This window comes from Stenella coeruleoalba (genome assembly GCF_951394435.1).
Source record: "Stenella coeruleoalba genome assembly, chromosome: 8".
NCBI classification, from domain to species: Eukaryota; Metazoa; Chordata; class Mammalia; order Artiodactyla; family Delphinidae; genus Stenella; species Stenella coeruleoalba.
This window is the reverse complement of record NC_137154.1, coordinates 11,804,570-11,819,739: the sequence shown is the minus strand read 5'-3', so window position 1 is coordinate 11,819,739 and position 15,170 is coordinate 11,804,570. Positions and strand designations below refer to the sequence as shown.

The 15,170-nt window shown below is 55.8% G+C and overlaps 1 protein-coding gene across 2 annotated transcripts; it reads right to left on the bottom strand.

Moving 5' to 3' along the window:
- Window positions 1–8,704: 8,704 nt before the first annotated feature.
- On the bottom strand, window positions 8,705–13,417 carry YPEL4 (yippee like 4). 2 transcript variants are annotated; one of them, XM_079929827.1, is made up of 5 exons: window positions 13,299–13,417; window positions 10,584–10,908; window positions 10,359–10,402; window positions 9,909–10,017; window positions 8,705–9,679 (listed from the first exon to the last, which is right to left on the bottom strand). In XM_079929827.1, the coding sequence occupies exons 2-5, from the start codon at window positions 10,722–10,724 to the stop codon at window positions 9,590–9,592; spliced, it is 384 nt and encodes a 127-aa protein (XP_079785953.1). In that variant the 5' UTR covers window positions 10,725–10,908; window positions 13,299–13,417; the 3' UTR covers window positions 8,705–9,589. The 2 variants fall into 2 exon arrangements, with proteins under 2 accessions (XP_079785953.1, XP_079785954.1); XM_079929828.1 differs by lacking the exon at window positions 13,299–13,417 and having other exon boundaries at window positions 10,584–11,049.
- Between the last annotated feature and the right edge of the window lie 1,753 nt (window positions 13,418–15,170).

The following is a 15,170-nucleotide window of genomic DNA, read 5'->3' as shown; positions in this document are numbered from 1 at the left end:
ACGGAGTCTTAACCACTGGACCACCAGGGAAGTCCCTTGGCCTCCATTTTAAACTCCTGAGATGGGATGGGGCTGTACAGAGGTTTAAAAGGTGGTAAGTGAAAAAGGAAGCCTTCTTTATGCAGCTCACACCTGGGCACAGGGAATCCAGAGACTGGAGACTGAGCTGAGAGGGACCAAAGAGAGTCCATCCCCTCGCGGGGAACCAGAGTCCACTCTGCCTTGGGAAGGGTGTTTGTGGAACACAAATGGCAGCCTTCAGACTAAGGTAGAAGCTGCAGAAACCTGAGGGTGGAGGCACTGGGGTAGCTTGATGAATAGGTAGGAGGCATCTCTTGGCAGGGGAAAAGGGTAAGGGCATCTTCAAGAAAAATGATGTCATTGGAGCTGAGCCTAGCCTAGAGGGAAGTGTTCAAGCCCTCCACAACCTTTCTCAGCCTGACTTTCCATCCTTGCTATTCTCCTTCCTATATCCTAGGTTCCTACTGAATTTACAACCCATTCTAAGCACATACCACCATTTCCCCACCTTCCAGCCTTTGTGTTGTCTCCTCTCCTTGCCATTTCCTGGTCTTCCTTCCTCCCATCTTCTTGTCTTTAAATCCTTTCTGGTCTTCAAGTCTTAGATGCTACTTCCTCCAGGAAGCCTTCTTAGATTCCATTCCCAACTGGGAGCAATCCTTCCCTCCTCCGAACTCTTTGTCTGTCACCAGAGAAGTCAATTAGCAATTTTCACCTGTAATAAAGAAGTGCTGAGGACAGAAGCCATTCTCCAGGCAGCTCTGTGCCTTCCCCTTACCCAGCGCACATTACCCAGGCAGACGCCCTCCACAAGTGGGGACTGGACAAGGATCTGTACAAGCTCAGGCAGGTGCTACAGTCCCTTTTACCAGCTCCTGGGGCTGTTCTGTCTGCTGGGTTAGGGCCCTGTATGCACCAAGCCTGTAGCTACCAGAATCCTAGACACCCTGCACCCCTCCTCCTACAAAAGCCCCAGCTGCTTGCTAATTCTGCTTCCTGCTTTTAACCCAAGGATAAACCCAGGCTCACTCTTCTGTCTCTCGGCTGGCTTTCTCTCCTCATGGTGGGGAATCCCACAATGGGGTCTCTTAAGCACATTGATTTAGGAAACAGGCTCTGAGCTACCTATGTTCTTACAATCCAGGAGCTCTGGGTATTCACGTGCTGGTTGGACAGCCTGTCTGCCTCTCCCATGGAGCTGGCTATCCCTTGGTATCAGCCATATTGGCTGATTTCAACCCCAGTTCACTTTTGGCCTGGGCTAGAGAAGTGCATTTAGTGAATTAACTTAATAAAGTATGCATGGTGGGCGTATAAGAGCTCCAAAGAGATGCACTAAGTTTATTGTGTTAAATTGCTGTGTGCCCTTGGGCAAGTGACACCCCCCACCCTAACTCCTGTCGATATCTTGGCTTCTATCTTTGAAAAAACAAGAAGGTTGGGCAAACTTGCAAATCCTGCTAGCCCTAATCTTCCGTGTGTGTCGTGGGTGTGTGTCTCAGCTCCCACAGAGCAGATCGACAATCATAAGAAAAGGGTTCCTGACAAAGGTGACAGGGATTCGAATATTTCCTAGGCGTTGATGCCCTTGGTGATTTGCAATTTGCATCTGGGAGATTTTGCACCTGAAGACAAAGAGAAAGGATTATTTTTTTTAAAGAAGATGTTGGGGGTAGGAGTTTATTAATTAATTAATTTATTTTTGCTGTGTTGGGTCTTCGTTTCTGTGCGAGGGCTTTCTCTAGTTGTGGCGAGCAGAGCCACTCTTCATCGCGGTGCGCGGGCCTCTCACTATGGCGGCCTCTCTTGTTGCGGAGCACAGGCTCCAGACGCGCAGGCTCAGTAGTTGTGGCTCACGGGCCTACTTGCTCCACGGCATGTGGGATCCTCCCAGACCGGGGCTCGAACCCGTGTCCCCTGCATTAGCAGGCAGATTCTCAACCACTGCGGGGAAGCCCCAGGATTTTTTTTTTTTTTTTCCCCAGCAAGATTCCTGGGATGTTGTTCTCCAGCAGGACCACAGGGATTCTGGGCCTGCGCTGTCCAGTATGGTGGCCACTGGCTACATGTGGCTATTTAAAAGTGATTAAAATTAAATAAAATTAGCAAGCCATTTCCTCAGTCATAGTAGCCACATTTCAAATGCTCAGTAGCCACGTGTGGCTACGTGTGGCTAGTGGCTACCATATTGGATGATGCAGTATAGAGCATTCCCATCTTCACACAGAAACTTCTATAGGAAGTTCCGGATCAAACTTTTGTAAATCAGGAAACTGAGGCCCAGAGAGGCGACATGACCTGGCGAAGCATGTTATGGCAGATCTGGGCCTAGAACAAAGGTACCCCGTTCCCAGGCCTGACTCATTGCCCTACCCCCTGCTGCCTCCTTCCTCTATGCCCCTCTGGGCTCCCAGCTCAGAGCCCCTCGTGGGTCCAGCACAGGGCCAGGCGGCTGCGTTGGTTGGTCCCAGGGGGTGTTTGTGACTGAGCAGAGCTCCAGATGCTGCACATTCCTGGTAGGGTCAGACCTGCCCTGCGGCGATCAGGGAATCAGCCTCTCAGAAGAGCCTCAGATATCCTTTCCGGAGCTGCCCTCTTCCTGCCCGGCCCGGGGGTCTGGTTGGTTCAGGAGCGCTCTCGGATCGTCTTGGGTGAAGCTGAAAGGCTGCGTGGATTCCCTGTTGGAGAGGTACTTCTGCTCAAGGAGGGTTCGGAGACAGGCAGGAAATTGCACCTCTTGCATCTTCTAAGGTCTCCAGGTCCAGCACGAGGGGCATCTGGGAACAGGGTTTCTGCCAGTCCACCCTTGGGGCCGCATTTGGCGGGAACCGGATCTGCCCTCACCTGCAGCCCTGTGGCGGGTGTGATGTTAAGGGCAGGGAGACCGGCGTCCGGGGGTGGAGGTACGGGGGGCTGAGAGGCCAGGGGAGGGGGCGCCCGGGAGCGCCCAGACCTCGCCGGCTGCTGGGAGGCGGAGGGGATGGGGGTTGGGGGAGAAGAGGGGAGCCTGGCAGCCAATGAGAGGGAGGATCTCGTTTCAAAAGGGTTAACCCACAGCCAATGGGAGCCTGGGGGAGCGGATCCTGCTCCCTCCATTCAAGAATCCCAAGTATTCAAGATGGACGGCAGGGAGTGTGGAAGGAGAAAGGGGGCGAGGGGGGAAGAGCGAGATCGGCAGAGGCCAGGGCGCGGCGGCCGCTTGGTCCCCGGACCTACCTTGGTCCCGGCCGGCGGGCGGAGGGGCGGCCGCCGGGGATCCGAGCCCGGCCCGGGAGAGGAGCCGGCGGGGCGCGAGAGGGCGTGAGAGAGGGGGTGCGAGGCCAGGGAGGGAAGCCAAGAGGGAGGGAAGGGCAGAGAAAGAGCCCGGGAAGAAGGAGGTGGCAGGCAGAGGAACGTAAGGAAGCGCACTGTGTAGGTATCTGAGCGCCCTGAGGGGTAACGCCACCGATTTTCGGTTTTATTCTCTCGGTGAGGGGAGGGGGCTGGTCTGGGCTCTTCCCTTCGTCTTCCTTCCCCCTCTTCGTCCTCCTCCCCTCGTGGGCATCTCTTCCATTTGTTCCTTTCGCAGCGCTCGTAACTGGCGAGCAGCAGGCACGTCGTGCTGGGGCGGCTTCGCGGTCCTTTTCCCGCGGGGCGGTGGTGCGCAGGGGAGGGCGGCTGCTGCCGGGCTGAGGCCGGGCCGTCTGGGGCCGGGCGTGCCGGGGACTTGGCGGGTGTGTGCAGAGGGAAGCGCCGTGGCCGAAGGGCTGCAGCCGGGCGGGGAGTTGTGCATCTTGAGAAGTTGTGGATGAGCCAAGGGGCTGTGTGTGCGTGTGAGGCCCGCTCTTGGGCTGAGAGTTGTGGGGTTTTGAGGGGTGTGTTCTGTGGAGCAGCTGTGGCTTCGCACTCCGGGGCTTGCTGTTTGGGTGAGTGTGTAGTGAGGGCTGAGTTGTGCAGCGAGTGTGGCTGGGAGTTTGCGTGTGCGCGCGTGTGTGGTCCAGCCTCTAGGTGTGTGTGTGTCCTGGGGGGGGGCACCGTTGGGCGTAGAGGGCGAGCGCGCCCCCCTCCCCCCACCTCCCCCTGCCCCTTTCAGCCCATTCACGGAACGGGGCTTTCAGGACCCTCCCGGGCCCCTCCCCCTCCAGTCGCCATGGCTGCGGGGAGGGGGGGAGGAGACAGTCGGGGCCAGCCCCTGCCCCTGGCGCTCCAGCTAACCCTCCACCTGCCCTTTCTCTCCCTTCCGCAGGCTGGGCCCCATCCCCCGCTGCTCCGGGGAGCAGGGCCCGGAAGATGGTGGCCAATGAGGAGGGGGAGTGGAGAGAACTTGAGCCGGGGCCTCCCCTCCCCCATTTCCTCCTCGGTCTCCACACCCGCCTCTGGAAGGAGCTGGGGGATGGCTCCTGGGCCCACGCTGGGGGACGGGCCCTGCTGGCTGCCGAATCGCAGGGCCCGCTCTGCAGTGAGTTGGGTGTGAGAGCCGAAGGGACCCTGGCCCCAGCCCCGTCTCCCTTCTCTCCCCCGGGAGAGATCTGGGAACTCCTTGGTGAGGAATCTTCCCCTCACCTCCAGGAACTTGCTGGGCAGTCCTGCCTTTGCTCCTCTGCCCCCTGTTGGCATGATCCAGTTCCCTGCTGGGACTGCTTTGCTCAACCCAAGAGCAGAGGCCTGGCGACTGGCCCTAGTGGGGCCTGGGTCCCCGTTAGAACGTTTTGCAGATTACAGGAACAAACTCTGCCTAGGAAGGCGGGAGAGAGGCTCTCCTGCTTCCTGAGGGGGTGGGAGGGGGCCGGAGGGGAAGCCCAGAGGAAGAGCTCCCAACTGGGAGTCTGTCCGCCATTCCTCCGGCTGCCGGCTGTGGAAGGCGGAGGTTATCTCCTGGAGGCCTTCCCTGTTCGGTGCACCGGGGAGTTACCCCACAGCCCCTGACCCTCTGGGCTGCACACAGTTCACCAGGTCAGAACTGGAGTTGAGCTTCCGGGGCCACAGCTCTAGCCAGGAATGTGACACCCTAGAGCTCTGCCTGGCTCTGAACCTTTGGCTGCTGTCAGGATTGTTTATCCAGGGTTTAAGCCCGTTAGACCAGGCAGGATGGGGAAGTTCTGGGTGAGCTGAAAGCTCCCTAACTGGAGTCCCTGGATAAACAAGAAACAACTCAGATTCTGATCCCACTGCCAATGAAAGCCTATGTCTAATGGTGAGGGAATCAACCGCACCGTTTCGTTTAATGCTGAACCCATAAAGTGGATTTAATGACCTCCAGGAGGAGATGCAGAGGTGGGACTTTACCTGCAGCTTCTACCTCCAGAAGCACCTCCCCTCCTGTGCAGCCTGGGGACCCTGCACCTTTTCTCCACCATCCCTCTGGTCCTGAAGGTTCATCTGAGGCTGTCCCCTTAAGGCCTAGAACTTCCCTTTATCTAAACTAAAAAGGAGAGCGAGCTTTGGCATAGGGAGGAAGAGAGGGTTCTCTGGTCCTGGTCAGCCAGCTCCTCTCTGGAGGGAAGCTGCCGGAGATACAAATCCAGATGAACACAGCTTCATGTCACCTCCAGATTTGGGGGGTTTCTACCGCTCATTTCCTGTGAAGATTGAGTGCCAAGCTGCCTCCTTGGACCCTGTGCCCCCAGCCCCAAAACCTCAGGGAAAAGGTGGTCTCAATGCTAGGAAGGGCGTGAGGAAGAAGGCCAGAGGAATGGGGGGAAAATAGAGGACCTACGCTGAGAACGGAAGAGAAGGGAGGAAAGCTGTACTGAAGATGAGAAAGGGCAGAGGGAGGCCAGGAGAGCTGAGTGGCCCGGGGACTGGGAGAAGGGGCGAGGAGGCAGGGCCGGCATGCCTCTGCTGCGGGCCGGAGCTCTTTTCACATTGTGCTACTGTCTGCGCCTATCACTAGCAGTGCAATGTTAAAAGGGCATTGGCCGCGTAGTGCTACCCAGCGCCAGCTGCCTCCTCAGCGTTGAGACTTCCTCACCCAGAATCCTCCCTACGAGTAGTCCTACGAATAGCTCACATTTATGGAAGCGCTTCCACGTGCAGTCCACGGGCTAGACACTAAGTACATGATGGTGGACCTCTAATGACTTTGGCAAGTAACACCCCCATTTTACAGATGAAAAAACTGAGAGTCGGAAAGGTTTCAGCAGAGCTGCCAAAGTTTTACAGCTCTTAAATTGCAGAGCCTAGATCTAATCCTGTCCTAAGCCTGACAGCTCACCAGTCTCTTTGGAGAGGCTTGAGTGGATTCTCAACTGAGATTGCCGGAGCTGAGGGGTAGAGGGTTTTGATGCCACCTGCTGGTTGTATGCGAGTATCTTCCAAAGGTTCAAGCCTTTAAGGATACAAGTAGTGGCTTGCTGGCTTAGAAGGAGGAGTTCCCAGACTCAGTTTGGGATCGGAGTGTGGGTGGATAAGATTGGGAGAAGCACTGTTAGGACCAGAATAGACCTCCATGAGAAAAAGGGGATGCCCAGGAAAGGAAAAAGGGCTAACCTGAAAGGACTGCTCCCTGGGGACAGGAGCTCGTGTGCCCCTGGCATTCCACACCTGCAGCTCCCTCCCTGGCTCTTGGGCAGGAAAAGGAGACCTCATCTCCACCTGCAGTTCCCAGCATGACCCCTCTTAGTCACAGGGTATTTGACAGTGGTGCTTCTCCAGGGCACACCTGTCTGGGCATCCAAGATTCGGACAGCACTGCCCACGGCCTGATCTTGAAGATTAATAGGATCCCTTGAACCCAACTCGCAGAATGATGCTTCCGGGAGAGACTGCAAAGAACTTGAGGGCAATGACTGCCAGTCACTTCCCTGTTTCCCACAGTGTCTAGTTGGCTTAATAAGTAAATTGAGAGAGAGGCAGATTTGGGGAGCTTTAAGAAGGTGGCTAGTTTGTGTCTGACGTTCAAAGTCAGAGATTTTCAAGGACAAGCCTTCCTGAACTTTGGTGCAGGAAGTGGAACTGAGAGGGACAGCGTTTCTGGGTCGCTTGCTGGAACCTGAGAGAAGGCTTTAGGCGTCACCAGGCATGTGGGAACTGAATGATGGGACAGACCCCCATCAGGCCTCTCAGATGGGGGTGCTGGACATCATTCCTTCATGGCTTATTTGCCTTCATCTAGCACCTGTGTCTTCCAGGTCTCTCCCTCCCTTCTGCCCAGACAGCCTCTCCATCCTGACGTTGACAACAGTAGTTGAGACGGTACAGTTAGCTTCATGTTCCTTTTTTTTCATTCTTAACATTTCTCTTAGAGCCTCTTCTCTGGGCACAAAACAGCCATTTGGTGATGTGACTCCACTTATTAAGAAGCAAGAAAAGTTCAGTGTTTCCTCAATGCCCTTGAGATGAAATTCCTAAGTGTATTATGGCCTCTGCCTGTCTTTCCTGTGCTGTCTTATCACCCACTTGCATCTGGGCTCCAGCTTTGGAAACTTTCATTTCATCTAAACTTGAGCCACTTAACACACAGTTCTCTCGGCCTGAAATATCCCCCTCCCCTCAATCTTCCTCTCTGCCCACGTAACTTCTTTTTTTTTTTTTTTTTTTACTATAAATTTATTTGTTTATCTTTGGCTGCGTTGGGTCTTCCTGCCTGCGCGCAGGCTGTCTCTAGTCGCAGCGAGCGGGGCTATTCTTCGCTGCAGTGCGCGGGCTTCTCTTGTGGAGCACGGGCTCTAGGTGCACGGGCTTCAGTGTGTGGCACACGGGCTCAGTAGTTGTGGTGCGGCTTAGTTGCTCCGCGGCATGTGGGATCTTCTTGCACCAGGGCTCGAACCCGTGTCCCCTGCATTGGCAGGCGGATTCTTAACCACTGCGCCACCAGGGAAGGCCCGCCCACCCAACTTCTCATCCTTCAAGTGCCGTCATAGTCATCACTCTGCAAAGCCTTCCTTGACTCCTGAAGTCTAGGCTAAGCCCCTCCTACAAGCTCCCGAGCTTACTCCCCCATCCCCGCTCAGAGCCCTTGTCACCCACTGGAATGGCCTGGTTCTCGTTTGTCCTCGCGCTAGACCGAAAGCTCCATGAAGTCAGGCCGTGGCTGCCTTGTTCTCCACTGCATCCCCAGTGCTGAACAAGGCCTGGCAAGTAAGAGGTGCGCTTACAAATAGTTGCAGTATCAATAAATGAATCTGTAAATAACAAGCTAGCTCACAAAAACAATGATTTTCATGATGCGTCCAATCCTCCCTGCAGATGTCGGTGACCTCACAAAAATAAGATCACATCACTGCCAAAAATTGCACTTGCGTCACGTGGTTGCATTGATGCTGCAGTTTTGAGCTATTTTGTTCCACTTTGTATCAGCTGCTAAGGCAGCACCTTGGCGGATCGATTTTCCTTTTAGCTTTAAGTGTGGCCATGAGCCGACCAAAACATTCCAGAGCCAGGCTGAAAGGCAATGGGACCCAAGAAAACCCTTGTTCTGGAATAAACCTCTTCCAGGTGCCCGAACCAGGCAAAAGCAGATTCACTTGTCAAGGGCTCCAAAAGACAGGAGCTGTTTTGGATAGTCCAGCTGGAATACCACTCACAAAAGCCATCTCTTATAAGCAAAACCTCACCTGAATCTCCATCCCCTGGTGTCTTGCCATTGACGAAGCAACTGCTGCCCCCTAGTGGTGTGAAGGGACAGGCCTGGGATGGGGGTGTTATGTGACCGGTACGGCACTTGCACGAGGAAGAAAAGTCAGAGGACCGAGTGCCTCACAGTTGCTTTCCCCTTTTTATTAAAAATAGACTCAAACACTTTATGTATCATACAAAAGTTTCGTTCGCTGGTGGCAGCCACGAGGAAGCCTGGCCCCGTAGCACTGATTTCCCGCCTTCCCCCCAAGGGACTGGGTGCCAGGGAGCAGTGGCTGGGCCTCGGAGAACGCCCACAACGCCGGCTTGCTCTGGAATCTGCCAGCTGGGGGTGAGGCTGTTCCAGGGCAACTCTCCCTAGCCCACGCAAGGGTCAGATACTTGAAAGTGCCTCTTCAGTGCCAAGATAAACAAGTGGAGTGAAATGGAAACCCCTGCGATTCTTTTATTACCCAGGGCCTGGGATTTGGGATTTCCACCCCCAACGAATCCTTGCTTCTGCAAACAGGGGTGGGAAACTTCACCCTTAGAGACTCCGGGATCTCCCGGTGTCTGAGGCCAAAATTTCACTCCATCTCAAGCCTTTTCCCACCTGCTATTCTGTGGCCTAGGATCTACCAGTCCCATGACTCAAAGTTGGTCCTCTGTTCATTCACAGAGGTGGAGCAAACACCGATTCCTCCCGTGGTCCTCTCTGCCTGAGTCTACGCCCCGCCATCCCCTCAATTTTCAGGACCTTGGGGCTAGAAGGCCCCACAGCCAGCCCTTTCCCCCAGTCTGTCTCCCTGGCTGCTGCCCACTCCTGAGCCTTCAACACCCCTGGGGTACCCCAGGGCCCCGTTCCAAAGGGGCCTGGGAGTGGCGAGGTGGAGGCGGGGGAGGGGGTGGTGGGAGCCGGGTTCCCCCCAGGGGTGGGGCAGTACTCATGCTGGTATGGACGCTTCGCAGGGCCAGGGGACAGGGGTGGGGAGGGTGGGGCATGCGGAGGAAGGGCACAGCCTGCCGGAGCCCCTCAGTCCCAGCCGTTGTCCTTCACCATGTGTGACATTTCAATGATGTACTTCCCTTCTTTGTACTTCTGGCTCGTCTCAAAAGCTTGTTCCTGATGGAGGGGAAGCCGTGAACGCAGGACAGAGCAGTTCCCTCCCCGGCACTCCTGCTGCCACCTGTGTTACCCCTGATCCCCAACCCCGCTACCCCCCACCCAGTCCAACCCACTACTAGCTCCCTCGCCCCTCTGGATCATGCAAAGACCTAACATGTGGGCACCGGGGCTTGGAGGGCCACGGAGACTCCACTTCAGAGGGTGGCCCTGTCCCCCCGGTACTTACATATTTCCAGCCGAGGGTGGTTTTGCAGCTCTCGCAGAAGATATCAGCTACCGAGTGGAGCCCCGTGAGCAGGAGACGCTGCTCAGCTGGCCCGCAGCCCACGTTGACCCTGTCTCAGGAAACAGGAAGGACCCAGGACCCGGTGGGGTCGCTCTGTCAGCCTAGAACCCGAACAGCCCAAAGGACCTTCCATCTGGAGAGAGCTTAACCCTCCAAATGGAAGCCCCTGCCCTCAGCAATCCACCCTTTTCTGGCTAGTGCTTGGGCCTTTTTCTTCCGGTGCTGGGATTCCCCGCAGAAGAACTGTAGACTGAGTTCCTGAACCACTTCGCAAAAGGAGAGGCCAAGGCAGCAGGTGCAAAGCCGCCTTCAGATGGCTCACCCTGTTTCTCCCAGAGGAAAATTATTCACAACACAAGCACACATGCACAAGGAGAGAGGGAGACTCACACGGAGTTAAACAGGTAGGCTCGGCCGTGGCTCCCTTGGAAGGACTGTGGAGACATAGGACAGACAGTGACTACTGGGTAGCCCTTGACCCCAGGGTTACCCTTGCCCTGAGTCACCCCGGGACGCGGAGGAGGGAGGCTGGACTTCGTTGCCTCACCCCTAGGTGGTGTTTGGACTACCCTGGGGGGAGAGCGGAGGGGAGTGGCAGGCCCCCACTTGGCGTACCTTGGAAATAAGCTCATCGTGTTTGGCCAGGTGTGCACGGCAGTGGACGCAGCTGTAGGTGCGGTGGCAGCGGGGCAGGTAGCTGCGGAAAGTCTTGGTGGGGAGGCAGGCAGGGGCCGGGCCAGGGTCGCAGCTGGGCATGACGGGCTGGAGGACGATGCCCTGGCGGGCAGGAGGGGCTGGTGCCGTGCAGCTCCCACACAGACGGTCGCAGGTGAAGCAGCGGAGCAGGTTGGCTAGAGCCGTGTTTCAGGGCAGGAGAGATGTGGGGGGGCTGCCCGGCCAGGGCCCCCCCAGACGTGAACCAGATAGAAATGGAAGTCACCTGGGAAGAGGGGAAGGTGCATCAGGAGAGCCGAGACCACGTGAGGAGCCCCTCCTGCGGGGATGGAGAAGATGGGGCTCCGCTCACCTCCACCCCTACTCCCCCCCACATCGCCAGCAACCCTCCTCAGCGTCCGGTCGCACTGGGTCTCCCTGTCCCCTGGATGACAGTCTGCTCTGGCAAGCCTGGCAGCGGATCCAGGCCTCTGGCCCAGGAGGTGGTGTCTCTCCCTCCTGGGGCGGGAGCAGCCTCCACCATTTTCCACCGAGAGCAGCCCGCCGGCACCAGCGCTGCCATGGGAGCAACGTCATTTGCAAGCGTTCTTTCCTTGGTTTTCAGTTCTTTTTTGAGGATCTGCGTCCCACATGCACTGGTAGGCTCTGTGTCTCTGGAGCTCAGAGCCTTTAAAAAGTTGGGGGTGCCTGGCAGTTCTTCTTTCTCATGGCCTCCGTTTGCAATATAATTGGTCCATCACACATTTTGTGTGGGAGGGAGGGGCGTGATGAGAAAGGGAAGGAGAGCAGGCAGGCAGGTACACACACTCCGCTCCAGCCCTCTTCTGGGGCTGGAGTCCTGCATTCTGGGAACTAGAACTTGATGGATGTCTCATCGGGTACCAAAGACCTCAGACGTGGCTGCTGCCCGGTCTTGCACCTTGGTCCACTCCTTCTGGCCCAGAAGCAACACTGGGCTTGTCTTCTCAGCCTCTGAGGCCCTCGGTCTCTCTTTCCTGCCCTCTGTAATGGCTGCCTCAGCCCTCGGTTAAGGACTTGGGCACCCAGCCTAGGAGAGAAACTCTCTTTCCTTCGGGCGCATCTGACAGCTGGAACCAATGGGCAACGGGGACTGTGTCGGGGAGGCCAGCGCTCCTGAGCTGTGTCTGCAGGGTGGAGCAGCGTCTAAGATGGGCAGCAAAAGTGGAGGCCCTTATTTTCAAAACCCGTGCTTTGGGGCCCAAGGCAGAGGATGTTTCTCTTCACCTTCTCCTAAGGGCAGGACAAACAGCAGTGACTCTGTGGGTGACATGAGATAAAATAATTGCTGGGTCCTGATTAAGAATTTTGAGGAAGATGCCCAGACTCCAGACCCAGAATGGCTGAGGGTGCTGGATAACGAGGGAGGTGTCCCCTGTTGGTTCTGATAAGCGAGTGAGCGGCTGTCTTCTCCCTCCTTCATGGGGCCTTCAAGCCCGTGGTGGACGGTTCAGCCCAAGTCTGGTTCCGAGATGCCAGCTGGGTGCTTTGGCAATGCTAGGCCACTAGGCAGAGCAGAGGCAGTGGGACTGAGCAAGCCAGGGCGACGGGCTCTCATCCTGTCCTCTGCGGTGGCCGCCAGCACCCCTGCTGTTCCAGTGCTTCCTGGGGCCGCCAGGCACTCTCTCTACAAAGACCCCCTGGCAGAGACCATCTTCAGATTCAGGTCTTCTCCCCCTGCTGGGGCCCAGGAAGACACCGTGGGCTGTGCTGAGGGTGACACTGGGCTCTGGCTCTAGGAAACGGGCCTTCCTCACCAGCAGAACACTCTTCAGCCTCCACTTCACAGGGCTGCCTTCAACTTTGCCTGCAGGCTCCCCTCTGACGCGCTCCAACTAACACACCTTCGAGGGGCCTGGGGAGGGGGCCGGGTCCTAGCTCTCAGACTCCTTCCCCAGCCTCCAGCACGCCTCCCTCCCTCTCTCTCCCCTGCTTCCCCATCCAGCCCAGGAGAGGCTGCACAGAAGGCCGGAGAGTCACTCACGGGAGGGGAGGAGGGGTCACTTCTCTCCCCATCTCAGATTACCGAGAGAAGCGAGTAGAGCAAATGACTGGGAAAAAAACAAAGGCAAGCGGAGTGCGGTGGAGAGGATGCTCCCCCAAGTGAGATGGGGCTGGACCGTGGGAGGTGGGGGAGAGGGAGGGCTGGGGGAGGGGGATGCCGAGCAACCAGCGCTGACGGCAGAGGCGCCGAGGCGGAGGCTCCAGGAAACAGGTGCGAATCCCGTGCCTCTTAGGGGAACAAAAAGGGAGGGGGACACCTGCTCACAAAGGATTTTCTCATCTGCTCTGAGGCTTCGGCCCCCTCCGGGCTGGCATTCCTTAGTAGGGTAGGGTCCGAATAATTAGCAGCGCAGCCGGCTCCCAGGGCGGGCTTTGGGGGTCTGCACCAGCAGCAAAACAATAAACAGTGATGCCTGATGCTGCAGCCAGAGTTGCCGGGAAATAAGTGCGGGAACCGTCAGAGCTTGGAGAGGGATGAAGGAGCTGAGAGAGGCGCGGAGGCAGCGGGGAGGGGGAAGGGAGGACAAAGGGTGGATGAATAATGCTTTTGCAAAGGGGAGAAAGCAACACGCAGCAGAAGGAGGAAATTTGCAAAGGGAAAAAGATTCATTTGGAGAAGGGCTGCCCCCTCACCTTGAGGTCTGCTCCAGAGATCTCCGTCTATCTCTCTCTCTCTCTCTCTCTCTCTCTCTCAATCTCTCTGCTCACTCTTCTCTCTTCTCCTTCCGCTCCTTCAATGGGGAAGGGGATGGGGGCGGGGGGAGGGTAGTTAGGGGCTCAAGACTGGGGCTGCAAAGCTGGCCAGCTGCTAAGGGGCCAGAGGTTGTCTCCCGTCTGTACCTCGGGCTGTGGGTGAATGTAGCTGTATGTTGTGGAACTGCATCATAACACTGTGAGTCATCCATCCCCCACCCCCCTCACCTCCCACGTCAGAGCAGGGCTGGGAGACACAGGAGGAGGGTTGGGAGGAAGGGAGCGCGCAGGCATTGAGGGATGGGGCTGGGGGAGTGATGCAGAGGGATGGGAGCAGAGGGGCGGGACGGGAGGGGCGGGGGCAAGAGGAGAGGCTGGCTGCTCTGGAGGAAGGCGGTGTGGCCAAGGAGACTGCAAGAACCTGGGGGAAGGACAGGGCTGGGCAAGGATGGCGTACAGTACGGGTGGCAGGACTGGAGGAAAGGTGGTGGCTAGGCGGGTGACAGTGAGAGACGGGTGCAGAGTCAGGAGCGCGCGCGCACATTCAAGATGATACATCTCCCATTTCAGCTCTGGCACCAGCCTTGACGCAGGGAAAAGAAAGACACAGTAATTGTCACATATGGCATAGAGTGCCCCCAAGCTTGTACCAGGCACTTCCAAGCCTCCAGCTGAGTACCCCCGAAGGAGTCATAGACCAAATATGACATCTCACATGCAGGAACGTCTTATCACCTACCTCCAAATTACTTGTGCTACACCCACGTTACATAAGATTCTCTACTGGGCTATAAACTTTCTGAGGCAGGTCCTCTGGGAAACTCCTCTCTGCATCCCAGGACTGCGATGCCTAGCACAGAACTCTGCATACAGAAGATGCTCACAAAACAGCCGTTGAGTTGCATCTTCAGATGTTGTCCAGGTGTCTGGCTTTGGTCTCAGAGAGACCTGAGCTGGAATCCCGGCTCTGCCAATACACTCACCAGACACCACTGGGTGAGTTACTGATAAACTTCGTGCCCCTGTTTTGCTCTTCTACAAAATTAAGCTAATGACGTTTACCCCATGGAGACGTGAAGTAAAGCGAGACAACGTGTAAACACCTAAAAAACGCCTGGCACGTGATAGGCACTTAGTAAACCATAGTTGCTGTCATTTCAAAACAATGTTCTCAACTTAATACCCCTAAACCCAGAGCAGATTTACTATTAAATTCTGATAGCTCAAGAGACACATGCCAGATTTATGTCTGATGAAGAATTTAACATCTTTCTTGCTATTTTTGTATCGGTTTCCAGTTATATTTCAGTTGACCCAGAATATTTCTCATGGAGTGTTGCCCTATGCAAGCTGCTAAAGTAGGTGGACACAATATAACCCTCTAAGATAAAAACTCCCATTTCTAACCAAGGCTAACATTCAGAAAACAAAGTACTTTTCACAAGCAAGGAGGGGGAAAAGTTAAGGTAGGGAAATAAGGTTCATGGGAGGCACTGCTAGCTGGGTCTGAAAAAGTGAAAGGAATTCTGAATATTTAATCAGGGAAGATTCTGGGGTTTAAGGTAAATTCTGAAAACACAGTGTGGGTATCTTGAGCGACGTTACCAGAGGTTTGGAATTGAGAGGTAGAACTGAGTAAAGAAAGAGGGAAATATTCTTGCCTGGGCAACAGATGAGAAGGGAAATGTAAGTGGAGGAGGCATTTGTTGAGGAAAACAGTGGGAAGTGGGAAAAGGAAGGTGAGTAGTTTTTTAGGGCAAGGTTTGGAAGTGTGGAAGCAAAAAAGGATGCCACTTAATTTAAATGAACTCA

Coding starts and splice junctions, on each gene's coding strand:
- YPEL4 (XM_079929827.1), bottom strand. CDS start 10,724: ATGCCCAGCTGCGACCCTGGCCCGGCCCCTGCCTGCCTCCCCACCAAG. Junction 10,403..10,583: donor ACGATGAGCTTATTTCCAAG/GTACGCCAAGTG, acceptor ATGTCTCCACAG/TCCTTCCAAGGGAGCCACGG. Junction 9,680..9,908: donor CCACCCTCGGCTGGAAATAT/GTAAGTACCGGG, acceptor CCCCTCCATCAG/GAACAAGCTTTTGAGACGAG.